Here is a 23,039-nt window from a genome sequence, read left to right as displayed (position 1 = left end):
TGGTGTATTTCTTAATATTTCTGGAATTACGTCGCTTTACTCCGGAGGCCTGTGAAGGGTGCAGCCCGCACCGGGCTCCGGGGCAGTCGAAGAGGTCCCGGGCGAGCCGGAGAGTGGGCGCGCGCGGGCAGGTGGGTCAGTAGTCGAGCTTGTTGTAGAGGTTGTAGAGCGGTAAGGCCGAGAGGTTGCTGCTGGGGTAATAGAGCGGCGCGGGGAAGGCGAGAGAGCGTGGCACCGGCACGCGCAGCAGCGAGCTGTCCCGGAACACCAGCGGCATGCCCACCAGAGTCTGCGCGGACGCGTGCGCCATGTTGGCCGCCTCCAGCTCTGCCGAGAGCTGCCGCTTCCACTTGTTGCGGCGGTTCTGGAACCAAGTCTTGACCTGGGTTTCGGTGAGCTGCAAGCTGGAGGCGAGACACGCACGCTCCGAGCTGCTCAGGTAGCGCTTCATATCGAAGGTGGACTCGAGCTGGTACACCTGGCTGCGCGAGAAGACGGTGCGCGTCTTCTTCTTGGCCGCGCCCGCCTGCCGCTCGGCGCCGCCGTCCCGCGGCCGCTCCGGTCCCGGGGAGGGAGAGCCCGCCGGCAGAAGCCTCTCTTTCTCTTCTTTAAAGTCCGGATGCGAAGGAGAGAGAAAAGGCGAACGCTCGGAGCTCGCCGGCCCTGCGCCTCCGCTGCCCTTCGGAGTACCTGAGAAATAAGAACAGACAGGAAGGCCTTGGAGTTGAAGAGCTTTGGAGATTCACAACTCTTCCCAGGACTAGAGTGTTGGCAGAAGTCTGCAATCTTGGTCCCAAGTTACCAACTCCTCCTCTTCTCCCTCTAACAAGCACCCCAAACCCAGCACCTCCGCCTTTAAAAGCTACAGAAGAAGGACCCAGCTATTGGAGTCTGGGGTCTCTTTGCTCCTACCTTATTAAAGGATAGGTGGCAGCAGGGAGAGGAGGCCTGGAGGGGGAACGTTACCATTATAAAGGTGAGTTTGTCTTGTTATAACTGAGCTGGAAGACTTCCTCCAGCTAAATAGGTCAGCCTCATTTCACAGGCCATTTGTTTAGAAATCACGCTAAGGACCAACTCGGGATCTCCTTCCTCAAATGTAAAGAGGAACCCCGTCTCTGAAACGCACCATTGTCAATCATCTTAGAGTGCTAATCATTCCGAGAGGAGTCGGAGACACAGACAGAAGGGGCGGGCAGAGCAGAGAATGCAGTAGAGACAGAACATATAGACCCGACTTGCAGACCACCTGTCTGGAAAGAAAGTATCCTGTGTGCAACGGGATTGAGCACACAGTCCTGTGTACAACCAACCAGGTGCCCAGACCTCTATGGTCCACACTCTCTCCGACCCGACCTTCCCCACGAAGCCCAAGCCGCGCGGTGGGTGTGCTATCCTTCTCCTCCCGAGCTTTCCAGGGCCGAGAAGCCACCGCCAGGCTGCTGTGCCCTCCCCTCGGCCCCAGACCCCCAGCGGCCAAAGATCTGACCCGAGGGGGAGTCATGACGGGGCACGCAGCCTCGCTCCCCTAGCGCTCACTCGCTGCCAGACTGCAGAGTGAGATCCTTACCCAGGCAAGGAAAAGGGATGTGGGGGTGGTGCTTGGGGCCTGGCTCCTTGGGGCCGTGCGGGTCTGGGCAGAAGCAAGCGGGCGCCTTCCAGCCGTCGTCCGGCTCCTCCTCCTCCGAGGACACCGACAGGCTGCGCTTCCTGGCTGGCCAGCCGGCGGGCTCCCGCGGTGCTTCGGAGGGGCCCCCGCCCAGGATGGACTGGATGGTGAAGCTGGAGACGCCACCGGCAGCCGGACACCCCTTGCCCACATCTTCCTTGCTGCCCATCCTGGGTTCATAAGAAATCGGAGGAAACCAAGAACTCCCTTTAGAGACGATCTGGGCGGAAGGTGGTGCAGACAGGCAGGCAGGGGGAGGGGCGGAGAGGGGAGCTAGGGGGAGGGGGCGGGGAGGTTGGTGGGGTGTCCCTTCCGCGCAGGGGACACGCGGGTACGGGACGGCTGCGCGGAGGTCCCTGCCCGCCCGGCTCTAGGTCCGCCCGCCCAGACCCAGTGCAAATGCCCCTTCCTCGCCCACCAGCTAGCGGGGTCTCCGGCTGCGCGGAGGCGGCGCGGCCTCATTTGCATAGAGGTTACCGGAACGCGGCCAATCGCAGCGCCGCAGAGCTGCCCCGGAAATTTTCAAAAAGCTCTGGCCCCGCACTCAGTGCGGGAGAGCCCCTAGAGTACGGCACGAACCCGGCCGGCATCGAATCTGTCCAGCCAGGGGCGTCTAAGGGCCGAAAGCCGCGTAAATTCCAGCCTAGGTCCTGGTATCTACTTGGATCCCTGCCTCTTCAGGGACGGGGACAGCGCGGGGCTCCGGGCTGGAATGGCCTGCCACTGCCGCAGGCAACAGATCTTCGCGCCTCCGAGGGCCTCCGAGAGGCTGCCACCACACTCCCCAGTCCTCCACCCCTTCCAACCCCAGAGGGACTGGCAGAGCTGTCACTTGGCGACCCTCCTGGGGGTGGAGAGGGTTAAGTGCTTGGGTCTGATTGACGCTGTTTGCTTGAGCGTAGCAGGGAGCCCCAGGATCAGACTTCTGCCCTTCCTCGCCTGCAAATCCCATCCCTACCCGGGCCAACCGGGCTAGATGATTTTGGGGGCGGGAGATGGAGAAGCCCCAGATCGCGCGTCAAGAGATGCCGGTTCAAGTCCCAGCAACACCGATTACATCCAGCGAGCTGGCTTGAACAAGTCTGGTCTCAGTCAAAGCGTCTCTGACCTCAGGTGAAATGAACTCATTAGTATCTCTTCCTTCTTCGGTTTTGAAGATCACCCAGGTATGGATGGAATAGCGCCAGAAAGCCTACAGTAGGAGCGCTAGTAGCACATAGTAGTTACTTCCTAAACCTTTACTGAGCAGCGGCCGACCCGCCTTCCCATGCCAGAGATGAATCTCTTTTTCGTTGACTATTGGAGGTCTTTGTAATTGCTAGAGAAATAGAAACACTTTTTCCTGGGAAAGGAACGGAAGGAGGTAGTTATGATGACCCAGTTTTGGACTTTTGCAGGGTCCACTCAACTAGGCTGGGCGAGATACTTATAACTTTCGGAGGCTCCGTTTCCTAAAATCGAGGGAAGTAATTGCCTACTTCGCAGAGGATGTGATGAGATTCAGATGTCCAACACCAAAGCTGGCACGTGGTGGTGAATAAACCAGGGTTCCCTGTTCCCTCCCTCCTTCTCACAGGCCCCTTTGGAGTTACGGCTCTTGCTCCATAGTTCCTAGAACAGCTATTATCTGATCTATAATCACTCACTTTATAATCAAAAAGGCTTGGGGTCACAGTCCTCTACACTAGTTTTTACCGAAATTGGGGTAAGGCAAGGCCCAAGCGCCCAGGCTAATCCTACGCTCTGGCTGCACTTCCAACTGCTCAGCCAAGAGGTTGGAGCTGTCTCTAAGGTGCACCCCAAAACAGCCAGGAGTGAGAAGATACTGTGGAATCAGTCCCCACGAATGTCCAGACGCCACACCATGACGATGCAGTTCCTTCCTCTCCCTCACTGCTCCCGGGCTGAGTAAAGCGCTTATAATATCATTAGCCGCGGTGAGTAACCACTGCGGCCCTGCCAGTGGCAGAACTCCCTACTTAACTCCTCGAAGGGCTCGTTAATGGGCTAATTGATTAGGAGTCAGCAGCGCAGCCGGGACAGGGGGAGGCGGGGAGGAGGGGGCCAGGGTCTGTGCGCCGCGGCCCGGGAGGCTGGCGAGGGGCAGGTGCCGGCCTCCGTCACCGCATTAACCTCTTCAGGGCTCGGCGGCGGGGTCGAGACACATTACAAATGGTCAGCTTTAATCATGGTGTCAGCTCATTAACCCGGAAGGACCCAATGCTGAAATACAATTTGTGAGTCCTCCTATACGCGACCACGGCGCAGGCTCCGGGTTCTTCTCACAGCCCCTCCGGCGCGCTCCCGCTCATTTGTGGGGTAGAGGGGAAATTGAAGGAAAGAAATGTCCGACTCTCGCTAATCCCCTGCCTCTCACTCGCACCCTGAGCCAAGGCAATCCCTGGAAGGAAATGGCCAGTCCACTTGGGCAGCAGAGCCAGCTACTCCGCTGGGGAAGAAAGCTCAGGGTTGGGGGAGGTAGAGTTGGTTTCAACGTTTCTGCGCTAGCTAGTAGTTGGTGCCAGGAACATGCTGGGAGCGCCTGACATTGTTCACTTTAATCTTCAGAGCAAACGTGATGCACACCCCCCCCCAACACACACACACACACACACACACACACACACACACATCATACAGAGGAGGAAACTGAGGCTCAGAAGAGAAAGTGAATAGGTCAAGCAGAGAAAGCAAGCTCCACGCTCAAAGTTGTTCCACTTCAGATGCCCCGCCCCCTGGGAGAGAAGAGCGGGCATTGACATTGAGCTTGTAGAAAGGCAAGACCCAGGACACTAGCAGGGCTGGTTTATGCATGGGGTCAAGAGCCCAAGGAGTTGACATCTTTCAGGGAAGGGAGGCAGCGTCCTGGCCTCTGAGGTGGGCTTCAGATAAGCAGCTCTGAGACCTGCAAGAGAATGGAAAGCCCACTAGGGTAGTCGGGCTGGAGGACTCAAACTGGAAAACCAGGAGGTCTTGTGACCCCATTTCCCGCTCTGGGTTGGTTTGGGGAGTCAACAGGAGCCATCTGGGGTAGTATTCCTCCAGCCCTGTCTCCTGTTCGCATTGAGAGTCTGGTCCTCACAGGGGTATTTCCTTCGCCCCCACACCCGGCACGTTTTAAGCCTGGAGCACAAATGCTTACTCACACGCATTCATTCAACAAAGGTTCCGTCCCCGGTCCCCACCTCCCAGCCAGGAAAATGGTGGTGGGCCCAAAGTGGAGCCAGTGGAGACAGAGCAGACTTTCCACTCTGCCGCCCCATGGGCTGCAGCTCTCCGGTGCTCTCCTCGATTCCAGTGGTCCTGGAGCACCCACGGCAGTCACAATGCAGGAGTCCAAAGGGTGAAGACACTATTTTCGTAGCCACCCCTTTCGGAGATCTCATCACCAAGAGTGCAGAGGCCCGTAGACGCCCTCTCCTGGGCCCAGCGTAGCTGCAAAACCCACTCCCAGGAACTCAGATGTACCAACCACCACCCATTGACACCGGGTCTCTCTATCCCCAAGTATTGCAATCCTTCAACTCAGTACCACTCCCACACCCTGCCCCACCCTCCTAGTCTCGGGGTAGCTCCGCCCCTTCCTACTGCACGGTTTAGGAGCCGACCCCCTGGAGGGTTGCCTTCCGCGTCTCTGGGATCGCCCCCCCTCACACCCTCCTAGGAATAAGGAATAACTGGGTTCCAAGGAATGATAAACTTTCCAAGACTGAAAGAACGCTTAAAGTTTAGGTCCTGAGATTATGCCACTGCTCAATATTAAAGCGGCCCAGAGCAAACTTGCCGAGGAGCCTAATAAAAATTGATCCTCTCTGCTCTGCGGCGGTCGGGAAATAGGCTGGCTGAGCCGGGTAATAGTGGAAGAAGGCTCCCTCTGAAATGACAGATGAAGTCATAAACAAGTTTGATCTTGGAATCAAGCTTCGATAAATATTAAACACAGCCTCCCCCCCCCCTCGCCTTTACGCGAGTGGATTATGATATATGGCGCGTCCAAACTTTAAAATAAGGAAATACCAGAGAAAATGATCTCAATAAATTTTCTAAGTATAAACGTTGATTATGTTTCGATTTTCATTCAAGGGCCTCTGCTGTTCGTTCTTTGGTGCAAATGACATCTCGCAATAGGCTTTTGGGGAAAAGGGCTCCCTATTTGAAAAAGAGAGCCCCAGAGGTGTACAATTTATGTAATCTGCGGCTGAAAAATGAATTGTGTAATTTATTGGAAAACAGAAAGTCATGAAGATTGGATCAGCATAGCCGAGTCCTGACACCCCCCCTCCCACATCCATCAAGTTCCAATTAACAGCCTAACCAGAGAGCTTTAATGGGTTTCCAATCTAGTGGCCTGATAGACTCATCAATTCCTCTGGGAGAAATTAAGAAAATCGACCGCCCCTTGGCGACGCAGTGTCATTCCTTTCTGCAACTATATGTCAAATTAAAAACACAATTAAAATTTAAACTGTTTCAATCAAAGGGTGCCCTGCAACCTATGTTTCACTTAATAGAACTTTGATGAAAATCTGATGCGTGTACTCCATCACCAAGGGGGGCGAGGGCAGCGAAGGAGCTCACCAGAGATGGAGATTCTTTATATTTCTTTAAGACACTATCGCTGGGGTGAGACACACCAGGTGACTCCACCTCGCGGCTCCTGCCTGGGTGATGGGCGCAACACAGCTCTCTCCTTCACTCTCTCCTTCGCTCTCGCTCTACAACTCTCCCCCATCTCCTTTTCCTCTCCATTCAACGCAACCGGAAGGGATCTTTTTGGAATACCTGCAACCCAGACTTTGGACAATTTCCCCCGCGAGAGGCAACTCCTGGAGCAGCCTGAAGCAGCAGCCAAGGGAAGGATCTGGGCGAGTACTACCAGCATGCACCTCCCCGCAACTCGCCAAGGAGGGAGGCTGCGGCTTCCAGCCATCCCTTGCCGGGGTCTCTGAAAATGCCCAGACGCTCCTAAGATACAGTGTGGAGTCTGGGAGTTGGAAGTGTGTGGGAGGATTCCCAAGCGGGGAGGGGAATGCCGAGGGGGGGGGGTGTGTTAGTTCCACTGAGAATTAAGGTTTTTTTGCCGCCTCAAACGTCGCTGCCCACCCCATCCCCCCTTCAAAGTACTTCCGCAGGAGAAACAAGCTGGGGGAAAAGTGCATCCCCAGTCTTAACCTAGGATCCCTGTCGGAGGTACCAGCCAGTGCTCCAAAGTATACTCAGCACAGTTATTTTCACAGATCTTTCCTCTCTTCCACTACCACCCCCTCCTTGTTTTCAGATCAAAAGGTCAACGCCATCCTCTCTGCACACGGAAACCGCAGGCACCTGCGCGCACACAGGCGTTCACTTTTCCAGAAGCATACACCCAAGAGTTGAGGATGGCTTATGCCCTAAAGTCAGAAGGACCTGCACAAGCCCTAGAGGCGGCCGGCCAGTGGGCGGGAAGCTGAGAGGAGGAGCCTCCAGGATAGCTCCTGCCGGGTCAGGTGCTCTCGCCAGTGCCCGCCTTGCGCACTGAGCCTGCCTGGCCGCTGGAGGGATTTCTCGGGGAGTCGTGGTTCTTGAGCCTTGGCCCCGTCTCACGCGGACCAATGGGGCGGGGCGTAGGGGGGTCTTCTAGATACTCTGCGGAGTCTAAGTTTGGACTGTTAAGGGAGAAAGGCCCCCAGCTGGGTCACTGATCCTGGACGACCTGCAGAGGCAGGACGGCTCCACCCAGCTGGGGTGGGGGTGAGGGGGCCGGCACGGAAGCAGTCCTGGACAGCCAAGATGTCCGGTCTATACAGGCGAAAGGGGTGAAAGCTGGACCAATGGACCTGGCCCAGGAAAACAATATTGCTAGGCCTCAGCAAAGCGCTGGAAGGCTGCCGTCTTAGCAGCCCTAGGGGACCCCGCGGTTGAGACCTCCGCCCTCATCTCGTTTGTTCAGCGTGGAGCCCTAGAAAGGAAAGCAAATCCCACCGACCTTTTTGCCTTCTCCTGTTTCTCCCAGCTCCACTTCCGGACTCAGACGAGGAGACCAGTGCGCTTTGGGGTTCTCCGATGTGGCCTCTGGCTCTGACCCGCCTGGAACCGAAGGGGCGTCCTGCTCAGAATGAGTGCCAGTGGCAGGGAGGCAGTTTATATCTGTCTTGCCGTTGTTTGATGTACACACACCCACACTATTTACTACCAAATAAAAGAAATACATCTGTGTTGCTAACAGAAACAGTTCAGGCGCTGGCTCTGCCGGTCTCCCAGGGCCTAGAGACGCTGCTCAAAGCCACAGAGAACCGAGGAGCCCAGCACCAGCACCGTGGGGACCTCGGTTCTGAGTGAAGTCTTGGACCATAGTAGCAGAAAATCCATGGTGGGTAGTTGCCAGCTCCACTAGTTGACCAGATGGCTTATGAGGAGGCTGCACAAACATTCCCAGGGGTTTTCAGGAACCACTAGGACCGCCCCCCCCAATCCTTTCCCAGGATTCTTCCCAGTTTGCCTCATCCTGATGCCATTGGAGAAAACCAGCTGCCGGGGTCACCTCAAACAGAGTGTCCAACTATGTGCCTTTGTCACAGAGAAGATGCTAAACTAACATGGTGTGTGTGCTAGAAGCCTACAGATATGTTGTCTGTTAGGAAGTATAAATGTGTGTGTGTGTGTGTGTGTGTAGCATTTATGTCAAGTGTGAGAGCATCCTGTGTTGTTTACATGGGTATCTCTTTGGATCATATAGAAAGGATTTAGAGGCAAAATGAAGATTGCAGAGGCTTGAAGATTAGTTGAGGTGCAGATCAGGAAGAATCAGAAATTAGGGTAGGCAGATTGGGTTCCGAAATCTGAAGGATAAAGTCAAAGGATAAAGTCAGGGTGTCTGTTCAGTGTCCTAGACATGCACTGCCCTGACTTCCCCTATGGAATGCGCAGGAGGAATCTCAGAAGGCACTGTCACTCTGCCCCAACCCCAACCCCTTTTAGTAGTTCCTTTGCAGAAGTTTGGGCTGGGAGGCTCTCTGGGTAGGGGAATAAGATGACACCAGTCAGCTCCTCAGATGTGACAGTCCCATCAAGTGGTTTCTTGGCTTCTCCTGATAGGAAAGCCTCAGAACAACCTGCAGTTGAGGTTAGGATGCTTCTTAGTCAGAGTGACTTCTGTGTTCCACATCCCTGTACCCTGGCTCAATGTGTCTTGCCCTGGGAGAAATACTAGAACTGCAGCCAGGCCAGCCAGAGAAGGAGGTTTCCTACCTGGGTCCACTTCTAGGCTCACACAGCTGCCAGAACCCAGTCCACATAGACATCACTTTCCTCCCCCAGGGAGGCACCATATTTCTAGGGAGGAGAGCTCTGGCTAGGGCAGCAGAGCTCCCCAACAGAAGGGAAAGGGAGGCTTCTGGGAGCAGGACAAAGGATAAACTGTGCTTGTGGAGAACCAGTTATTTCTTGACTTTGTAAAGACCTGGTCAGTCAAGAACCGTTTTCTAGAATCCAAACAAATAAAGAAGTATTTTCTTGGCGTTTGATAACATCGTGTTCTGGCTGTAAAGTCAAAGGACGTGTTTGCTATTGCAACATCATTTTTAATGAGCTGTTACTGGCCTGTCCGGCAGTTAGTATTGCCAACAGTAAAAGCCATCAGTATGTTTGCAGGTAACACAAGGAACGACATATTTTGACCCCGAATTTCTGTTTATTTTTCATTTACGACACATGCCCTCGTTTTTATTCCAAACCAGAGGGAAATAAAGGGAAATCTATCTTCACTGGGGTCCGGGCTAAAATTTTGCCATAAATACGCATGCCGGTTTATTTGGGAGCAGTTTTCCATCAACGGAAAACGATACTCCACATTTCAGCCACAGTAGACTCAATTGTGACGATTGAGTTTGAGGAGCTTGGAACGCCCTGGAAGGAGGCAGCGCAGGCAGGCGCTCCCCAGCGGTGGTGTCCTGCCGCGTGCTCTCAGAAATCTTCTTAGCTTCGGGTTCTTCATCTCCCCCTTTCGGCTCCCCAGCTTCAAACTTGCGCTGCCAGGAGTATGCAGTGACACCCTCAGCTTGAAGGCAGGCAACCACGCTGGTTGGCGAGGACCTCCCAAGCACCTGGCTTCCCCTGGGCCGACCAGCTCTTCCAGGAGGCAGCTGCCTCCCTCTCCAGCTGCCCATCAGCGAAGTGGTGGGCCGGCGCCCAGCAGCCCGCGGGAGCGGCTAGCTTGGCGCTGGCCAGGACAGGGGACACGGAAAGGCTGTCCTCGATGCTTTGGGCACCGGTGGACAGAGAAAGATTGCCCGGGAGGGGACACGGTTCTCTCCATTGCGGCTATCATAGCTAGATGGCTTCTGGTCCCCGGCACTTGGCCTATGAGGACAGCGCCCAATTCCAAGCAGCCACAGCGGCGGCAGTTCTCCTAAGCCTTGCTGAAGCTCCCTCCCCTAGAAGTGGGAGCTGCCATGCCAAGAGTTGGTGGGCTTCCCCAGAGGGCTTGCCGAGGCCCGGGTCTCCCAGGTGGTTTTGGCAATTGGCCTCAGGCCAGAAGCTAAATTCTCAATTCACCCCCTCATTCCCCCCAACACCCCTGAAACAACCAGAGCCAGGACACTCCTAGCCAGACATCCCAAGGACCCTCTGCCCAGAAAGTCGCGACTCTTGAAGGAACAGTGGTTTGGGAACAAAACGCTAGGCTGTAGCTCTGCGTTTAAAAATACCGTCTTTAAGCTCGAAGCTGTCGCTTTGCTCAATTTCTCAAGCTAGATAAACCTAGGCCTTTTCCCTTTCGCGCCCCATTCTTCCCTACTCCCAAGGCACTTCAAGCCGCGGAAGATACTGGGGAGAGAGCGCCCCTGGTCGCGAACAAAGCCGCCTCTGTCTCCGCCGCCTGCTGGATTATAGGGGTGTGCCTCCAGGTCGGACTTAGTTCAGAGGCAGCCAGAGGGAGACAGAAAAGAGACACCTGCTCTGGGAAAAATCATCCAAAGTTACACACTCTGGCAACATGAAAACTTCGTTCTTTTCCTTTTAATTAATTCAGTTTCACGACAACATTAAGTGTAACAATATTTTGTGGGTTTTTTCATTTTCTTAAAAAGGGTCTGAACCCAGGAAAAGAGGGGGATGAAGGGAAACAAACTACTGCAGAACAACAGGTGTAGCCGACAGAAAGAAAACGAGATTGGATGGCAGAGCAAGGAGCCCTGCGGATTTTGAGGGTGAATTTTACAAGAAATCTGTACATTTATCAAATAAGTTAAAATTCTCCTAAATTGATTGTCCTTCACTTAAAGCGCTCCAGTATGCCTAACTTACTCCTTTGAACATTGCTACCTATCCTTGTTTTCTTCCTTTCCTCTTCCCCTCTGCTTAATTTTCTCTTTCTAGATGAATAACTGCAATTATACTGCAAAAAGATCTGCTTCCCTCTTAGAGGAAGGAGCAGGGCTCTCAGGAAATTTTGTATAGTATTGCACAGGTCAAAGTACAATAGTTACTGCAGAACAAAAAGGTAGGAGGAGAGGATAAAAGATAAGTTTAAAAAAAAAAACATCAAAACCATTCTCTCAAAATAGGGAATAAAGTAATAATAGTAATATCAATAATTTACTGACAAGTGAAATTCCCCCAAATAAACGCTACTAATAAATAAGACTATTCACATTACGCCAGATGTGGAGCTATTTCAATTTTCAGAGTTCTGATTTTTGGCTGTTTTGGTTTTTTTCTCCTTAAACACTTCAGTAGAGGATTCTTGGTCACAAAGGGAGATAGATGAAGATATTCATTGCCACAGACCTCTCAAGGCGAGAAAAGCTAGGAGTAGGGGTTCCCACGAGAGGCTGCTCAGACTCTGAAAACGCAAGAAGTGACTGACTGGAGGAAGAACCACACCCAGAACTCCAGAAATAAAAGCACTACCATGAATTCTTTCTCTTTCTGGACTCTGAAAATCGCTCAAAAGAAAATGAATGAACTAGAGGGATTAGGGTTTGGGGCTTATTTTCCTTCTATAAAAATAAAACCCAAAAGTCACTGCTCAATGCAAAGTTAGGGGAAGGGCTGCACCCTCTACAAAAGCTTTTAGTGGGAATGTTTGACCTGGGAATGTTGTCTTTTTCCTAATTAGTAACCACAACCAAAAGGAGGAGGAGAAGCGCCTCAAATCCATTAGGGATGAATTGCACGAAAATACATTGCAAATACTTACAAAACTCTACCGATTGGGGGAGGGGAGGCCAGGCAGCGCGCCGAAGCCCCGTTCCCAAGGCCGCCGGACGTCTCGCCGCCCTGGCCCGGCCCAGTCTCCTCTGGGGTCTGGGAAGGTGGCCGGGCACTCCCTTCCCCTCCCCTCTCGGGCCTCAGACCGGCCGTAGCAGTGGCACGGATGAAACCACCGGGTGCGAGTAGTAGACCGGGTGCGGGAAGGTGAGCAGCGGCTGGCTGACCGGCACGGGGGCCCCTGCGGCCGCAGCCGCTGCGCCCTCGGCCGCCGAGTTCTCGTGGTAGAGAATTGGCACGCGCACTATGCGCTGCGCTGCCGCGTGGCTCAAATTGGCGGCCTCCAGCTCCGCGGCCAGCTGCCGCTTCCACTTGTTGCGGCGATTCTGGAACCAGATCTTGACCTGCGTCTCAGTGAGGTGCAGCGACGCGGCCAGGCCGGCGCGCTCGGAGCTGCTTAGGTACCGCTTCATGTCGAAGGTGGACTCGAGCTGGAAGACCTGGCTGCGCGAGAAGACGGTGCGCGTCTTCTTCTTGCGACACGCGGGTTTCTTCTCGGGACTCTCGGCGCCCTTCTTCCAGTCCTCAGCGCCCGGCGTCGCCGCCGCCGCCCCCACGTTCGCCCCGGCCGCGCCCGGAGCCGCCTCGCCCTCCTTCTTGCCTTCCTCGGAGTCGCTCTCCTCCAGAATGATCTCGTCCGGGCTCTTGGAGTCCAGCTCCTTGTGGTCGGGGTCAGCCTTGAGCAGAGGCTCCGGGGAGTCGCGGTCAGTGCCCGAGGCTGGGGAGGAGTCTCGCAGGAGAGCCTTTTCCGAAGCTGGGGAGACAGACAGACGAACGCACACACACACGCACACGGACACAGCCATGAGCTAGGCCCGGCTCCAGGGGCCAGCAGGATCAACCCGCGCTGGCCTCCAGGTTCCGGGCCTTCCTTGAGGCCTAACCGTCCCCGTGGGCCTTCTCCTTCCCGTTGGGGCTGGAGTAGGGAAGCCGTGTCCTGGGATCCCCCTCCTCCCGAAGATAGGAGAGCAGATAGTAGCAGCAGGGCCGCTCCTTTGCATTCCCGGAGCTCCCGTGCCAGGGGCCCGCGGAAAGATTCACCATCCGCTTGTGTCCTCCCGAGACAACCCCTCTTTCCAGGCGGTATTTCCAGCCCTGGCCATCCGAAGCCACTCCAGTCAAGCCGGAGGCCACTTTTCCAGGGAAGCGCCGCGCCCCCGGCTCCAACTCCACCTCTTTTCTCACGAAGTGGGACTGAATTCCCGGACAGCGCAACCAAGCGCTCTGGCTGGAGATGCAGGCCAGGGGCAGGAGGAAGTTAGCCAAACACCGGGTTTACGGGTTGGGGGATCCCAGAACTGCGGTGCTAAGCAGCTCCAAGCGGGGATGGGACAGGCGCGGGGAGGGAGGAAGAAGAACGAAAATTCAAAGAGGTCGGTACCTTCAGGTCGCGGGAGGTGGCCGCCGGCGGGGGTCAGGGTGTAGGGGTACCACCAGGCCGGGGAGCGCTCCAGGTAGTGCGCAGGCAGGGCAAACCTCTGCGCTGGGATCTCAAAGCGGGGGAAAGCCAGGTCGCCCACCTGCGAGAGCGCGAAGCCCGCGGCACCCTCCAGGGCCCCCTTGGCTGCGGCGGCGGCGGCGGCGGCAGCGGCGGCGGCGGCCGAGGCCGGTGCGAAGAGCGTCCGTGGGGGCGGCTGCGGCTTAGGGGGTGGCCGGTGGTGGTCTCCGTTGAGCAGGTTCTTGATGGAGAACGGGGACTCCTTGGGCGCAGGAGGCGGGGGTGGCGGAGGCGGGGGCTGCGCGCTGGCAGTGCCGGAGGCATCCGGCCCGGGCTCCGGCATGGTCCCCTCTCCTCCGGGTCCTCGGGAGGGAGGGAGCGGGACGGGCGGGCGGCCGAGCGAGCAGGCAAGCGGCCGGAAATCAGACCATAAACGGAACTCAACTACGGGGCGCAAAGTCGGGGGCCGCCCCGGGCGCAAATCGAGCCGCGGGAGGGCGGGGTGAGGCCCGGGCCGGGGCGGGCTCGCATGGGGGAGGGGTCCTGAGGGGCGGGGAGCTGCCCTGCCGCGGCACCGAGGGAGCGAGGCGGCTCAGCGCCGGCTGCAGCTCCCCGGGAGGAGGCAGCAAGAACAGTCCCCGGCTTGGGGCTGCGTCAATCCGGCGCCGGATGCTAATGATGAAATCAAAATGTCATCCAAGTTAAATGCGGGGAGTATACGGCGATTGGGCGCGTACAATGGCAAATGGGATTAGGCAGACGAAGGCGCAGCCGAACCCCGGCCCCGCAGCCGCCTCCGCCACCGCCCCCTCCTCGCCTTCCCTCGGATTTTGGCGCTTTGGCTTCGGGCTATAAGAGCCCGCCTGTTATTGGCTTTATATAGTCCAATTAGGCAGCAAATGAGGACAAACCTATTAGCACAAAAGGATATTGGCTCCCGCTAAAGAGGCACTAGGAGCGCTCCCAGGAGCGCAGGAGGAGCGGGGGACCCAGAGCCCGCGGCGCCCCCGGCCGGCCGGAGCGCACTGACAGGGGCTAGTCAGGAGCCCGAGCCTCCCTCTCCCCCCTGCAGCTCCGGACCCGCTTCTCGCCTCCGGGCCTGCGGGAGGGGGAGGGGCGGGCCAGGCCCTCGCGGGTCACTTCGGGGTTATAAACGCTTGCAGCTGCCGCTTCCCCGCCCCCAGGGGCTTGGCAGGGGCTCGCTGTCCCCGCGCGGCTGAAGAACTCCCAGCTCCGACACAGGAGGCAGGACACGACCTCGGACCCCAACGAACTCAGTACTTTCCTACCGGTTAGGGTCCGGTGGCCTCAGCATTTCCCCCAAAGCCTGCTAAGAAGAGAGCGGCCACGAAGAGGGAGATTTGGGTTCACCATCCACCAGCTAGTCGTTAGGAAGGGAGTTGGGGAGTGAGTCCTTGCACTGCAACCGCGCGCTCAGGAATCCGCGTAGCTTTGGCCTTTGGCTCTGGACTACCGAAGAGTGAGCTTTCCCTTGGGAAGTGAAGTGGGTGTGCGTCTCTGCGCACCCGCGTGTGCGCGCAGACTGGCCGACGCCCGCGCGTCACTCTTTGGGGGTGTTGGGGTAGCAGCATTCTGGCACCCGCCGCTGCACTCCAAAGAGCACTTCTCTTTTCCGGATGTCTGCGCTCCAGGCTGAAGGATCAACTTCAATCCTACAGTCCCGAAGTCACTTTCTTCCAGGAAGTTTTTCCCGCTGGCGTTTGAAGCTGCCCAGTGCTTTAAAAGTAGCTATGTGATCGAAGGAAGGCGTAGCGGAGTATTTGCCTCGGTTTTAGCGGTGGCATCCACACCAGCAGCTTGTCCCAGGGGTCTTCAAGTCCCTGGAGAACCACGTCGGGCCTCTGAGGAACAGCTGGGTGGAAAGTCTCTCTGCTCCTTCGGCTTCAAAAACAGCTCCCCGGGTCGCACGAGGAGCCCAAGAAGCAGGCATTTTTAGACTCTAGATTTAACCAATCATGTAAATTAGAATTGTTTGTGGGGTCCCTTCCAGAACGACAAATCCCTAGTCAAAGAAAGGTGGCAAAGTATCTTCAGCCACCCTTTGCCTTTGGCACGACCGTAAAGCCAAAATCTTTTTGTGGCCCCTGTACTTCCCCAATGCCTTCTTTTTCGTTAGGCCCTTCATCGACGGACACGACCATTTGGGGTCACCGAGTGAGAATTGGGTACGTTTCATTTTTCTGTCACAGGGTGTCAGATCCTCCCCAGTAAAATCTCCCTAGGTGCATTTAGTGTTTCAGCAAACCTTTACCTACAGAAGTAGACCTTACTTTTTCTTTGGCTCTTCCATATAAAATTATTATTACTTCAGTGTGTGAAGGGCTTTACTGGAATGCAAAACGCTACAGCATCCAAAATCCGAGTTGAGACCAGTCACATTTTTGAGACTCAAGCAGGGTGGGTCTCATGCTCTGATTTTATAGGAGAAGACAAGCATCTAGAGAGAAGACCCGGCCTAGATTACCTAACCAGTAGTCAGCACCCAACAGTCACTTTTCCTAACTGCAGAAATCGCTCTAGGCACGTAGGTCTATGCAGGTTGCGTGTGCATTGTCTGCACCTAGCAGGCCAAGTGTGTGAGGCGGAGAAGCTCCTACGGGTGCGCACTCGTGTTGTGGAGCTCTCCGGTCACAGTCAGATGCGTGCACACTTAAAGTTTTGACGCAGGAAAGCCGCCTTTCAGCTGGGAGAAGTGGAAAAGCTTATCACTTCGCAGAAGGGTCGCGGGTGTGGCCCTGGCCTAGAATGTGAAAGTGCCAGGGTTCCATCCCCAGCACAGGGGTGGGGGTGGGGAAATCTCAGAAAAAGGAGAAAAGACGGAGGTTTTTTGTCTAGGGCGGGTTCTTGGTCGATCACAACTCCAACACTAGACCCCAAAGGCAATGGGGCTTGCCTTGGCGTGAGAAGATTTCGATGCAGCTGTCCTTGACCCTTGCCAGGCGGCTTCCGGGTTCTCACCCCTCCCTCTTTTGTCGTCCCGACGGTGCTTCCCCTCTCGAGGGGCGCGCAGGGGCACTGGTGCTGGTGTGCGCTCCCTCGCTTTGACTAGGGAGGGGGTTGTTTGGGTGTCAGCATCCCCAGCCTGTTTTCTGAGTTAGGGAGGCTGAAACTGAACAGCAGGAGAAAGAGTAAGATCTATCTTTTGGCTTCAAGAAATCCCCAAGCGTCGACAGAGCGGTTCACTTGCCCTCTGGCGAGGGTTGCTGCGTGTTACCTGCGCCCACGACTCCATTCAAAGTCTGGCAAACAGCGCCCTCTATGGGGCATTCTCTAAACCAAGCCTGCAGGCTCCTCTGGAGAAACCAGTCCTAGCGCACAACATTTAAGAGCCTTAAAAGCCTCTGGGCCTTACCCTTCCCTGCCGCGGTTAGTGAACAAAAGCATTTTTGTCTGGATTCCGGGAGAAGCAAAGGGTGAAATAGCCTGCAGGTCTCTGCCGGTCCTTACCTCGCCATCACAGGAAGTGGTCTCCTCAGCCTCCCGGCCCTCCTCTCGCTTTTCCTTTTTTTAGGGCCCCGCTCTGTGTTCCAGGAGGCACAGAGGAAAGGGAGTGGACTGCCTTGTTCGTCTTTTTAGGATTTGGGGTGCCATCCGCCGACCAGTGGACGCTCAGTAACCACTATGCGAATGCCTGCATCCCTGAGTGGGGGTGGGGGTGGGGGTGGGGGGGGATGATGGATGAATTCCAAGTTCCCATTACAGAGGATAGGCCCACTTTATTTGGGCCTTCAGAGAGCTTGACAATACCCAAAAGGAGTTTTTGAAAAGTTGAAGGAACACCTAGAATCTTTTGATGACATGTTTTACAAAACCTAAAGGAGCCCCAAGGATAGGACCAGGAGGGTGTTTCACTGGCTGATCCAAGGCAAGAGGGCTGCGGGCAGAGCCCAGTCTCCACGCCACTCCCCCTTGGGAGGAGGGGCCAGGAGGGCAGAGGAGATCTAGAGAACACTAGTGATTAATACACACTTGTACACGAAGCATGAGGCTTGGCAGAGGAGAACTTAAAATAGCGCCCCCCCCACACACACACACTGTACACAAACCACACATAAGCATATGCACACAGAGAAGTCAGTAAGTAGAGCGTTCTCTGAGGAAGGGGAGCATTTGCATATTTATACCACTTCCCTAAGAGAGGTTGCTTTCCTCTTCCATCAGAACAGGCTTCCTGAGATAGCCTACCTTACCCATAAAGAGGAGTGGAGACTATTTAGGCTTTTTTTTCCATGGTGGGGGGGGGGGGACTGGAGACTCGACCACTCGACCACTGAGCCACATCCTCTGCCCTATTTTGTGTTTTTTTAAGAGACAGGGTCTCACTGAGTTGCTTAGTCCCTTGTCTTTGCTGAGGCTGGCTTTGAACTCTCCATCCTCCTGCCTCAGCCTCCTGAGCCTCTGGGATTACAGGCGTGTGCCATGGCGCCCATCTTATTTAGGCTTTTAACCAAAGCTACAGAGACCCAGACTGCAGCCCCCCCCCCCCCCCAATTAAAGTAGCCAGAATTTGCCCTGGTCCTGATAGTCACATTTACTCTCTCCATCTCCTGCTTGTGTGACCTTGGTTTGTAGGCAGAATGGATGAAAGCCTGGAACTGTGAACCTGGGGAAGCTGTGTCCCTGACCCTCAGTCCTGGAAAGCTCTTGCCCATCTTTTCACAGGCCACCAGGAATGCTGCCCCCAACCCCTTTCTTTGGCTAGTGAATGTGACCCTGAGAAAATACATAGTTCTAGGAGATGCGACACAGTGGTGAAATGTGTCCTGAGTAGCATACAATGTCCTTAGAGTGGCTGTAAAGGTGATTTCAGCTAACAGTCACCCAGTCCTCATTATATACCAGGCACTATATCTGGTGAAGTAGGTAGAATTATTACTCCCACTGGACAGATGAGGAAACTGAGGCACAGATGGTATAAAAATGGGAGCTGCAGAGTCAACGCTGGCTACTGCTACTATTAATCTTCATGCATTCCCCCTTTATTTACTTATTTATACAGGGGGTTGGATACAGGAGCTCTCTACTACTGAGCTACCCCCCCCTTTTAAATTTTTGGTGTTGTTGTTTTTAATTTTGAGATAGAATCTTGCTAAGTTGCCCAAGCTGACCCCAAACTTTAAATCCTTGTTTCATCTTCCCAAGTAGCTGGGATTACAACTCTGTACCACCATGCCTGGCATTATTCACTCTTCAAGATGAGCCCACAGGCCAAAAATATGTTCTTGAAAGTCTTCTCTGAGAAAGCTAACAGGGGCCTGGGGGGACTCCTTACTCTGTCTCTCCTACATCCTCTCTCTTTTCTCTTGTCTTTTTCTAAAGCCTTTCTCTCCAAACCAGAGTCCTAGGTTGCTTTCCATGTTTAGTGTTCTCCTGAGGGGAAAAGAACTGCAAATTTTTGCATTTTGCTCCAACCAATCTTGCTGTCCAAAAGCATCTGAATATTCTGTGAACAATGGCTGGTAATTGACTGAGGTTTTGACAGGACCCCGAGTCTGAGTCTCATCTTGATAATAATGCTGCATTAAAATGAACCCACTACAAGCAAAGCAGGATTTGTCTCCTTGGGAAAAGTTTACGGTCCCAGACTCCATCCTGGGTGATTATCTTCCTCCAAGGTCTCACCCCTGAGACCTGCTGTATTTGCCACACCTCAGCTCAAAGGGAGGCTACTAACCGCAAAGCTGTTGTGGACACAGTCATTATTCTTTGGTTTCTCTTATCTTGCTAAACTCTGCTAAATGCCAAGAACATCAATACAGTGTATGAAGCAAAAAGTTTTGAGCACCTAATGTACCAGGCACTATTCCAGGCTCTTCGAATGCCTCAGTGAACACAGGAACCCCATCCTGGTGAATTTACCCTCGAATGGAGGGAGCAGGTAAATGAAACAGTGTGGTAGGGGTGATAAACACTATGGGGAAATCTTAAATCCTGGGCTAGGGACAACATTTCAGTATTAAATCTGGTAGGCAAGAGAAGCCATGTTGAGAAGGTGAGATCTAGCAGAGACTGCAGGTGTAGGTAGTATGAATCTTCCAAGCAAAAAGAAGGGCTTCACCTATGGCAGGAACCACAGGGAGGTGTGGACAGGGGGGCCTGGTAAGAGGAGGAAAAGGGACCCACGGCATGGTACCCTGGAAGCCCTGGGCTTGGAGTCTGTCTTTACACTGAGTGAAATGTAGTAGTTTGTTTGTTTGTTTTAATTGTCAACCTAAAATAATGACAGAAAGAGGCAAGCTTTCCAAGAAGTTTTACAAAGAAAGAATTTATTTAGAGATAGCAGGGGATTGCAATCTGCAGCTGACCTGGTGGATTATAGGGACTGGAGTAAACGGGAAGCTTCTAAAGACAAAAAGATGTCCACAGAAGCTGTTTTGAAACAAAGACCTTTGGTGGCAGGGACTTGTTGCAGGAGTTGACATTAGCTCATTGGTGGAGGTAGCATCAGGCTAGCATCCTTGTTCAAGTGGCTCAGCTGGAATACTGAATTTTTGAAGAGTTCCTTGCACGGTTTCTGTCACAGACACATGTGCAGGTGTGTTTTATGGTAAGTCTTGTTATAGGCACACATGCATGTCGGCTTCTTGTTCATGGCCTCCTGCCTCCATCTTGTTAGGGTTTGACTTAAATGACTTTGACATTAACAGCTTCCACATAATCAACTCTTTGTTGTTGTTGTTGTCCGTAGACCTTTATTTTTATTTATTTATATGTGGTGCTGAGAATTGAACCCAGTGCCTCACACATGCTAGGCAAGTGCATTACCACTGAGCTACAGCCCCAACCCATAATCAACTTTTAAAACAGTATCATTTAATGTGCAATAGAATTCCCACAATTTGAGGATATGGTTCAATGAACTCTGGCAAATGCATGTATTTGAGTATATGCCCTCCAAAAGCTCTCTCTAGCCCTCAGTCCTTCCAACTCTTGTTCCAAAAGGCCACTGATTTGATTTTATTATCAAAGTTTAGTTTTTCTGGTTCTAGAACTTCCCATAAACAGTAACATCCAGTATGTGTCTTTCTAGGTCTAGTTTCTTCAAACCTAACATTTTAAAATCAATTTTGGATTCATCACACTCCTATTGCATTATAATCCCATAGCATATAATAAGATACCATATCCTATGCATGGATAAAGAAAATGTGCATCCATACAATGACTTCTTCTTCAGCAATAAAAATGCATGAAATACTAAAACCTGCTAGAACATGGACGAACCTTTGAAAGTTTTATGTGAAGTGAAAGAAGCCAGTCATACATATCGTGTGATTCCTTTTGCATGACATGTCCAGAACAGGCTACTTCCAGGAGACGGAAAGGAGATTTGGTTGCCTGATGCTGGGGAGGAGGGGAGTGGGAAGTGACTGCTGATGGATATGGGGCTTCTTTCTGTGGGTGATGAAGATGTTCTAAAATTGGTTGTGGTGATGGTTCCAAGCTCTGGCTATACTAAAAACGGTTGAATTTTATACTTTCAATAGACAGATCCTAGAATGCATTAATAAAGTTGTTACTGAAAAATCCACCTCCCAGTCACTATGAGTAGATGTAGTCTTTCCGATGCCTGTTGCCTTGGGAATCCTATGGGCCTAGCCCATTGTCCCAGCTGGGTTCCCCACATTTCCTACAGTCTTCCTCTTTCTGCTGATGGAGGGACAAAGGGATTTTTGGCTCAGCTCCTGTGTGTGAGAAACTCTCTGCCCACAGTGTAGGGGAGGCCCACCCCTCTCCTCCCTCGGCGGGGTCATGCTCGCCACATTGGAGCTCATCTCCTCCATAGCAAAACCTGTCCCATGTCCTACGTAGGGCTGTCATCCTGGACGTCTCCCTTCCAGCTTCATAGGGTACTCCTTTCTTCGCAGCTGAAGGATCGCCCATTCTCCCCCAACCATCAGTTCCCTTCTGTCCCATGGATGCGGCACAGTCAGAAAAACCGATGGCCACGTTGCACAAATCACTGGGGATGCTAGGCAAGAAGCAGGTGCAGCTTCCTCCAGGTCATATGTCCATGGCTGAGCAGCCCTTGGGACTCTTTCATTCATTCAAACAGTTAACAATATGTCTGGGCAGGCACCTCTCCAGGCTCTGGGGGCGGGGTGAGACTAAGGAGTCACAGATCCTGTCTTTGGGACAGGACAACCTAGGGAAGGGGGCCAAGAAGAGAGTGATCAATGGCCATGCAATGAGCACATGTAGGCACAGATTGATCTGGGATCAAAGAGGAGGGAATGACAGATTTGGTGTGACTGGGGGAGACTTCCTGGAGGAGGCGATCAGCCGGGCCAGGGTCTTGATGAGTGTTATCAGGTAGAGAAGGAAGGACAAAACCCAGAAGAGACAGCTGGGGTGGGAGTGTGCACAGAGGGCAGGAGACGGAACATGGAGTCTGGCAAAGAGACTGCTTCTCAGGTGGGCCCTTGACTTCCTACATCAAAACCAACAGGGCTCTGCCCAAACCATCACATTGCAGTGGTGCTGGTGGTAGGGACAGGGGCTCAGGAATCTGCAGTTTTTTGTAGTTGTGGCAGACTGACGTCTGGAATGGTCCCCAGGACTCCTGTAGCTAAGTAGCACAAACTGGGGGGCAAGAGGAGGCCTACAACAACAGAAAGTTACTGTGTCACAGTTCTGGAGGCCAGCAGGGCTCACTCCCACTGAGTTCTGGAGAAGAGTCGGTTCAAGGGAAGCACAGCTCTCTCCTAGCCTCTGGTGGCATCTGGCAAGCTTGGCTTTCTGTGGCACATGGCTCCATCACCCATGTTTCTGCCTCTCTCTTCATGGGGCGTCTTCCCTCTGTGTGTGTCCCTGGGTCTTCATGTGACCTTCTTATAAGAATACCATTCAGGGGATTTCGTGTTCATATGAATCCAGTATGATCTTGTTCTAACATGATGACATCTTCCAAGGTCTTATTTCCAAATAAGGATATATTCACAGGCTCTGGGAGTTAAGACTTCAATATATCTTTTGGGGGAATAATTCAACTCACCCCCCCACCATGATCCCCACCTCCTAGTATTTACCTATTTGTGTAATCCCCTCCCCTTAAATGTAGATTGGACCTAGTAACTTGATTTTAAGCAGTAGAATAAAGCAAAGATGTTGGATGTCACTTCCATGGCTGGATTATAAAAATCATAACTTCTATCTTGTTAGCTGACTCTCTATTGCCTTCTCAGTTGGCAAGCTTTGGTGAATGCAGGGTGGTCTCATGCCAACAGCCTGTGAGAACCGGCTTCTTCACCAATCCCACCTTCAGATAAGAATATGGACCCCAGGTAAACACCTTGATTGTTGCTCTGTAAGAGACCATGAAACCAAGGACCCAGGGAAGACATGACAGGTTCCTGACACACAGAAACTGTGAGCTATTAAGTGTGAGCTGCCTTTTCTTTTTTTTTTTTTTTTTTTTGGAATTGAATCCAGAAACACTTAACCACTGAGCAACATCCCCAGCCCTTTTTTATTTTTTCATTTTGAGATAGGCTCTCACAAAGTTGCATAGGGCCTCACTAAGTTGCTGAGACTGGCCTTAAGCTTGTAATCCTCCTGTCTTAGCCTCCTGAGCTGCTGGGATTATGGGCATGAGCTACTGGGCCCAACTAAATGTGAGTTTTTTTAAGCCAAAAACTTAGTTATTTTTGTTGTTGTTGTTAT

The 23,039-nt window shown here is 53.3% G+C and overlaps 2 protein-coding genes across 2 annotated transcripts; both read right to left on the bottom strand.

The window, feature by feature from the left end:
- Positions 1–136: 136 nt before the first annotated feature.
- Positions 137–1,838, bottom strand: Hmx2 (H6 family homeobox 2). Its single transcript, XM_077105511.1, has 2 exons — positions 1,571–1,838; positions 137–690 (listed from the first exon to the last, which is right to left on the bottom strand). Exons 1-2 carry the CDS (start codon positions 1,836–1,838, stop codon positions 137–139), a joined length of 822 nt encoding a protein of 273 aa, XP_076961626.1.
- Positions 1,839–11,997: 10,159 nt separating this feature from the next.
- Positions 11,998–13,698, bottom strand: Hmx3 (H6 family homeobox 3). The gene is made up of 2 exons (XM_077105480.1): positions 13,299–13,698; positions 11,998–12,671 (listed from the first exon to the last, which is right to left on the bottom strand). Exons 1-2 carry the CDS (start codon positions 13,696–13,698, stop codon positions 11,998–12,000), a joined length of 1,074 nt encoding a protein of 357 aa, XP_076961595.1.
- Between the last annotated feature and the right edge of the window lie 9,341 nt (positions 13,699–23,039).

Source organism: Callospermophilus lateralis, chromosome 15, assembly GCF_048772815.1.
Source record: "Callospermophilus lateralis isolate mCalLat2 chromosome 15, mCalLat2.hap1, whole genome shotgun sequence".
NCBI classification, from domain to species: Eukaryota; Metazoa; Chordata; class Mammalia; order Rodentia; family Sciuridae; genus Callospermophilus; species Callospermophilus lateralis.
Note: the sequence above shows the minus strand (reverse complement) of the source record. Positions and strands in the feature narration are given on the sequence as shown.

Coding starts and splice junctions, on each gene's coding strand:
- Hmx2 (XM_077105511.1), bottom strand. CDS start 1,838: ATGGGCAGCAAGGAAGATGTGGGCAAGGGGTGTCCGGCTGCCGGTGGC. Junction 691..1,570: donor CATCCCTTTTCCTTGCCTGG/GTAAGGATCTCA, acceptor CTTATTTCTCAG/GTACTCCGAAGGGCAGCGGA.
- Hmx3 (XM_077105480.1), bottom strand. CDS start 13,698: ATGCCGGAGCCCGGGCCGGATGCCTCCGGCACTGCCAGCGCGCAGCCC. Junction 12,672..13,298: donor CCACCTCCCGCGACCTGAAG/GTACCGACCTCT, acceptor CTGTCTCCCCAG/CTTCGGAAAAGGCTCTCCTG.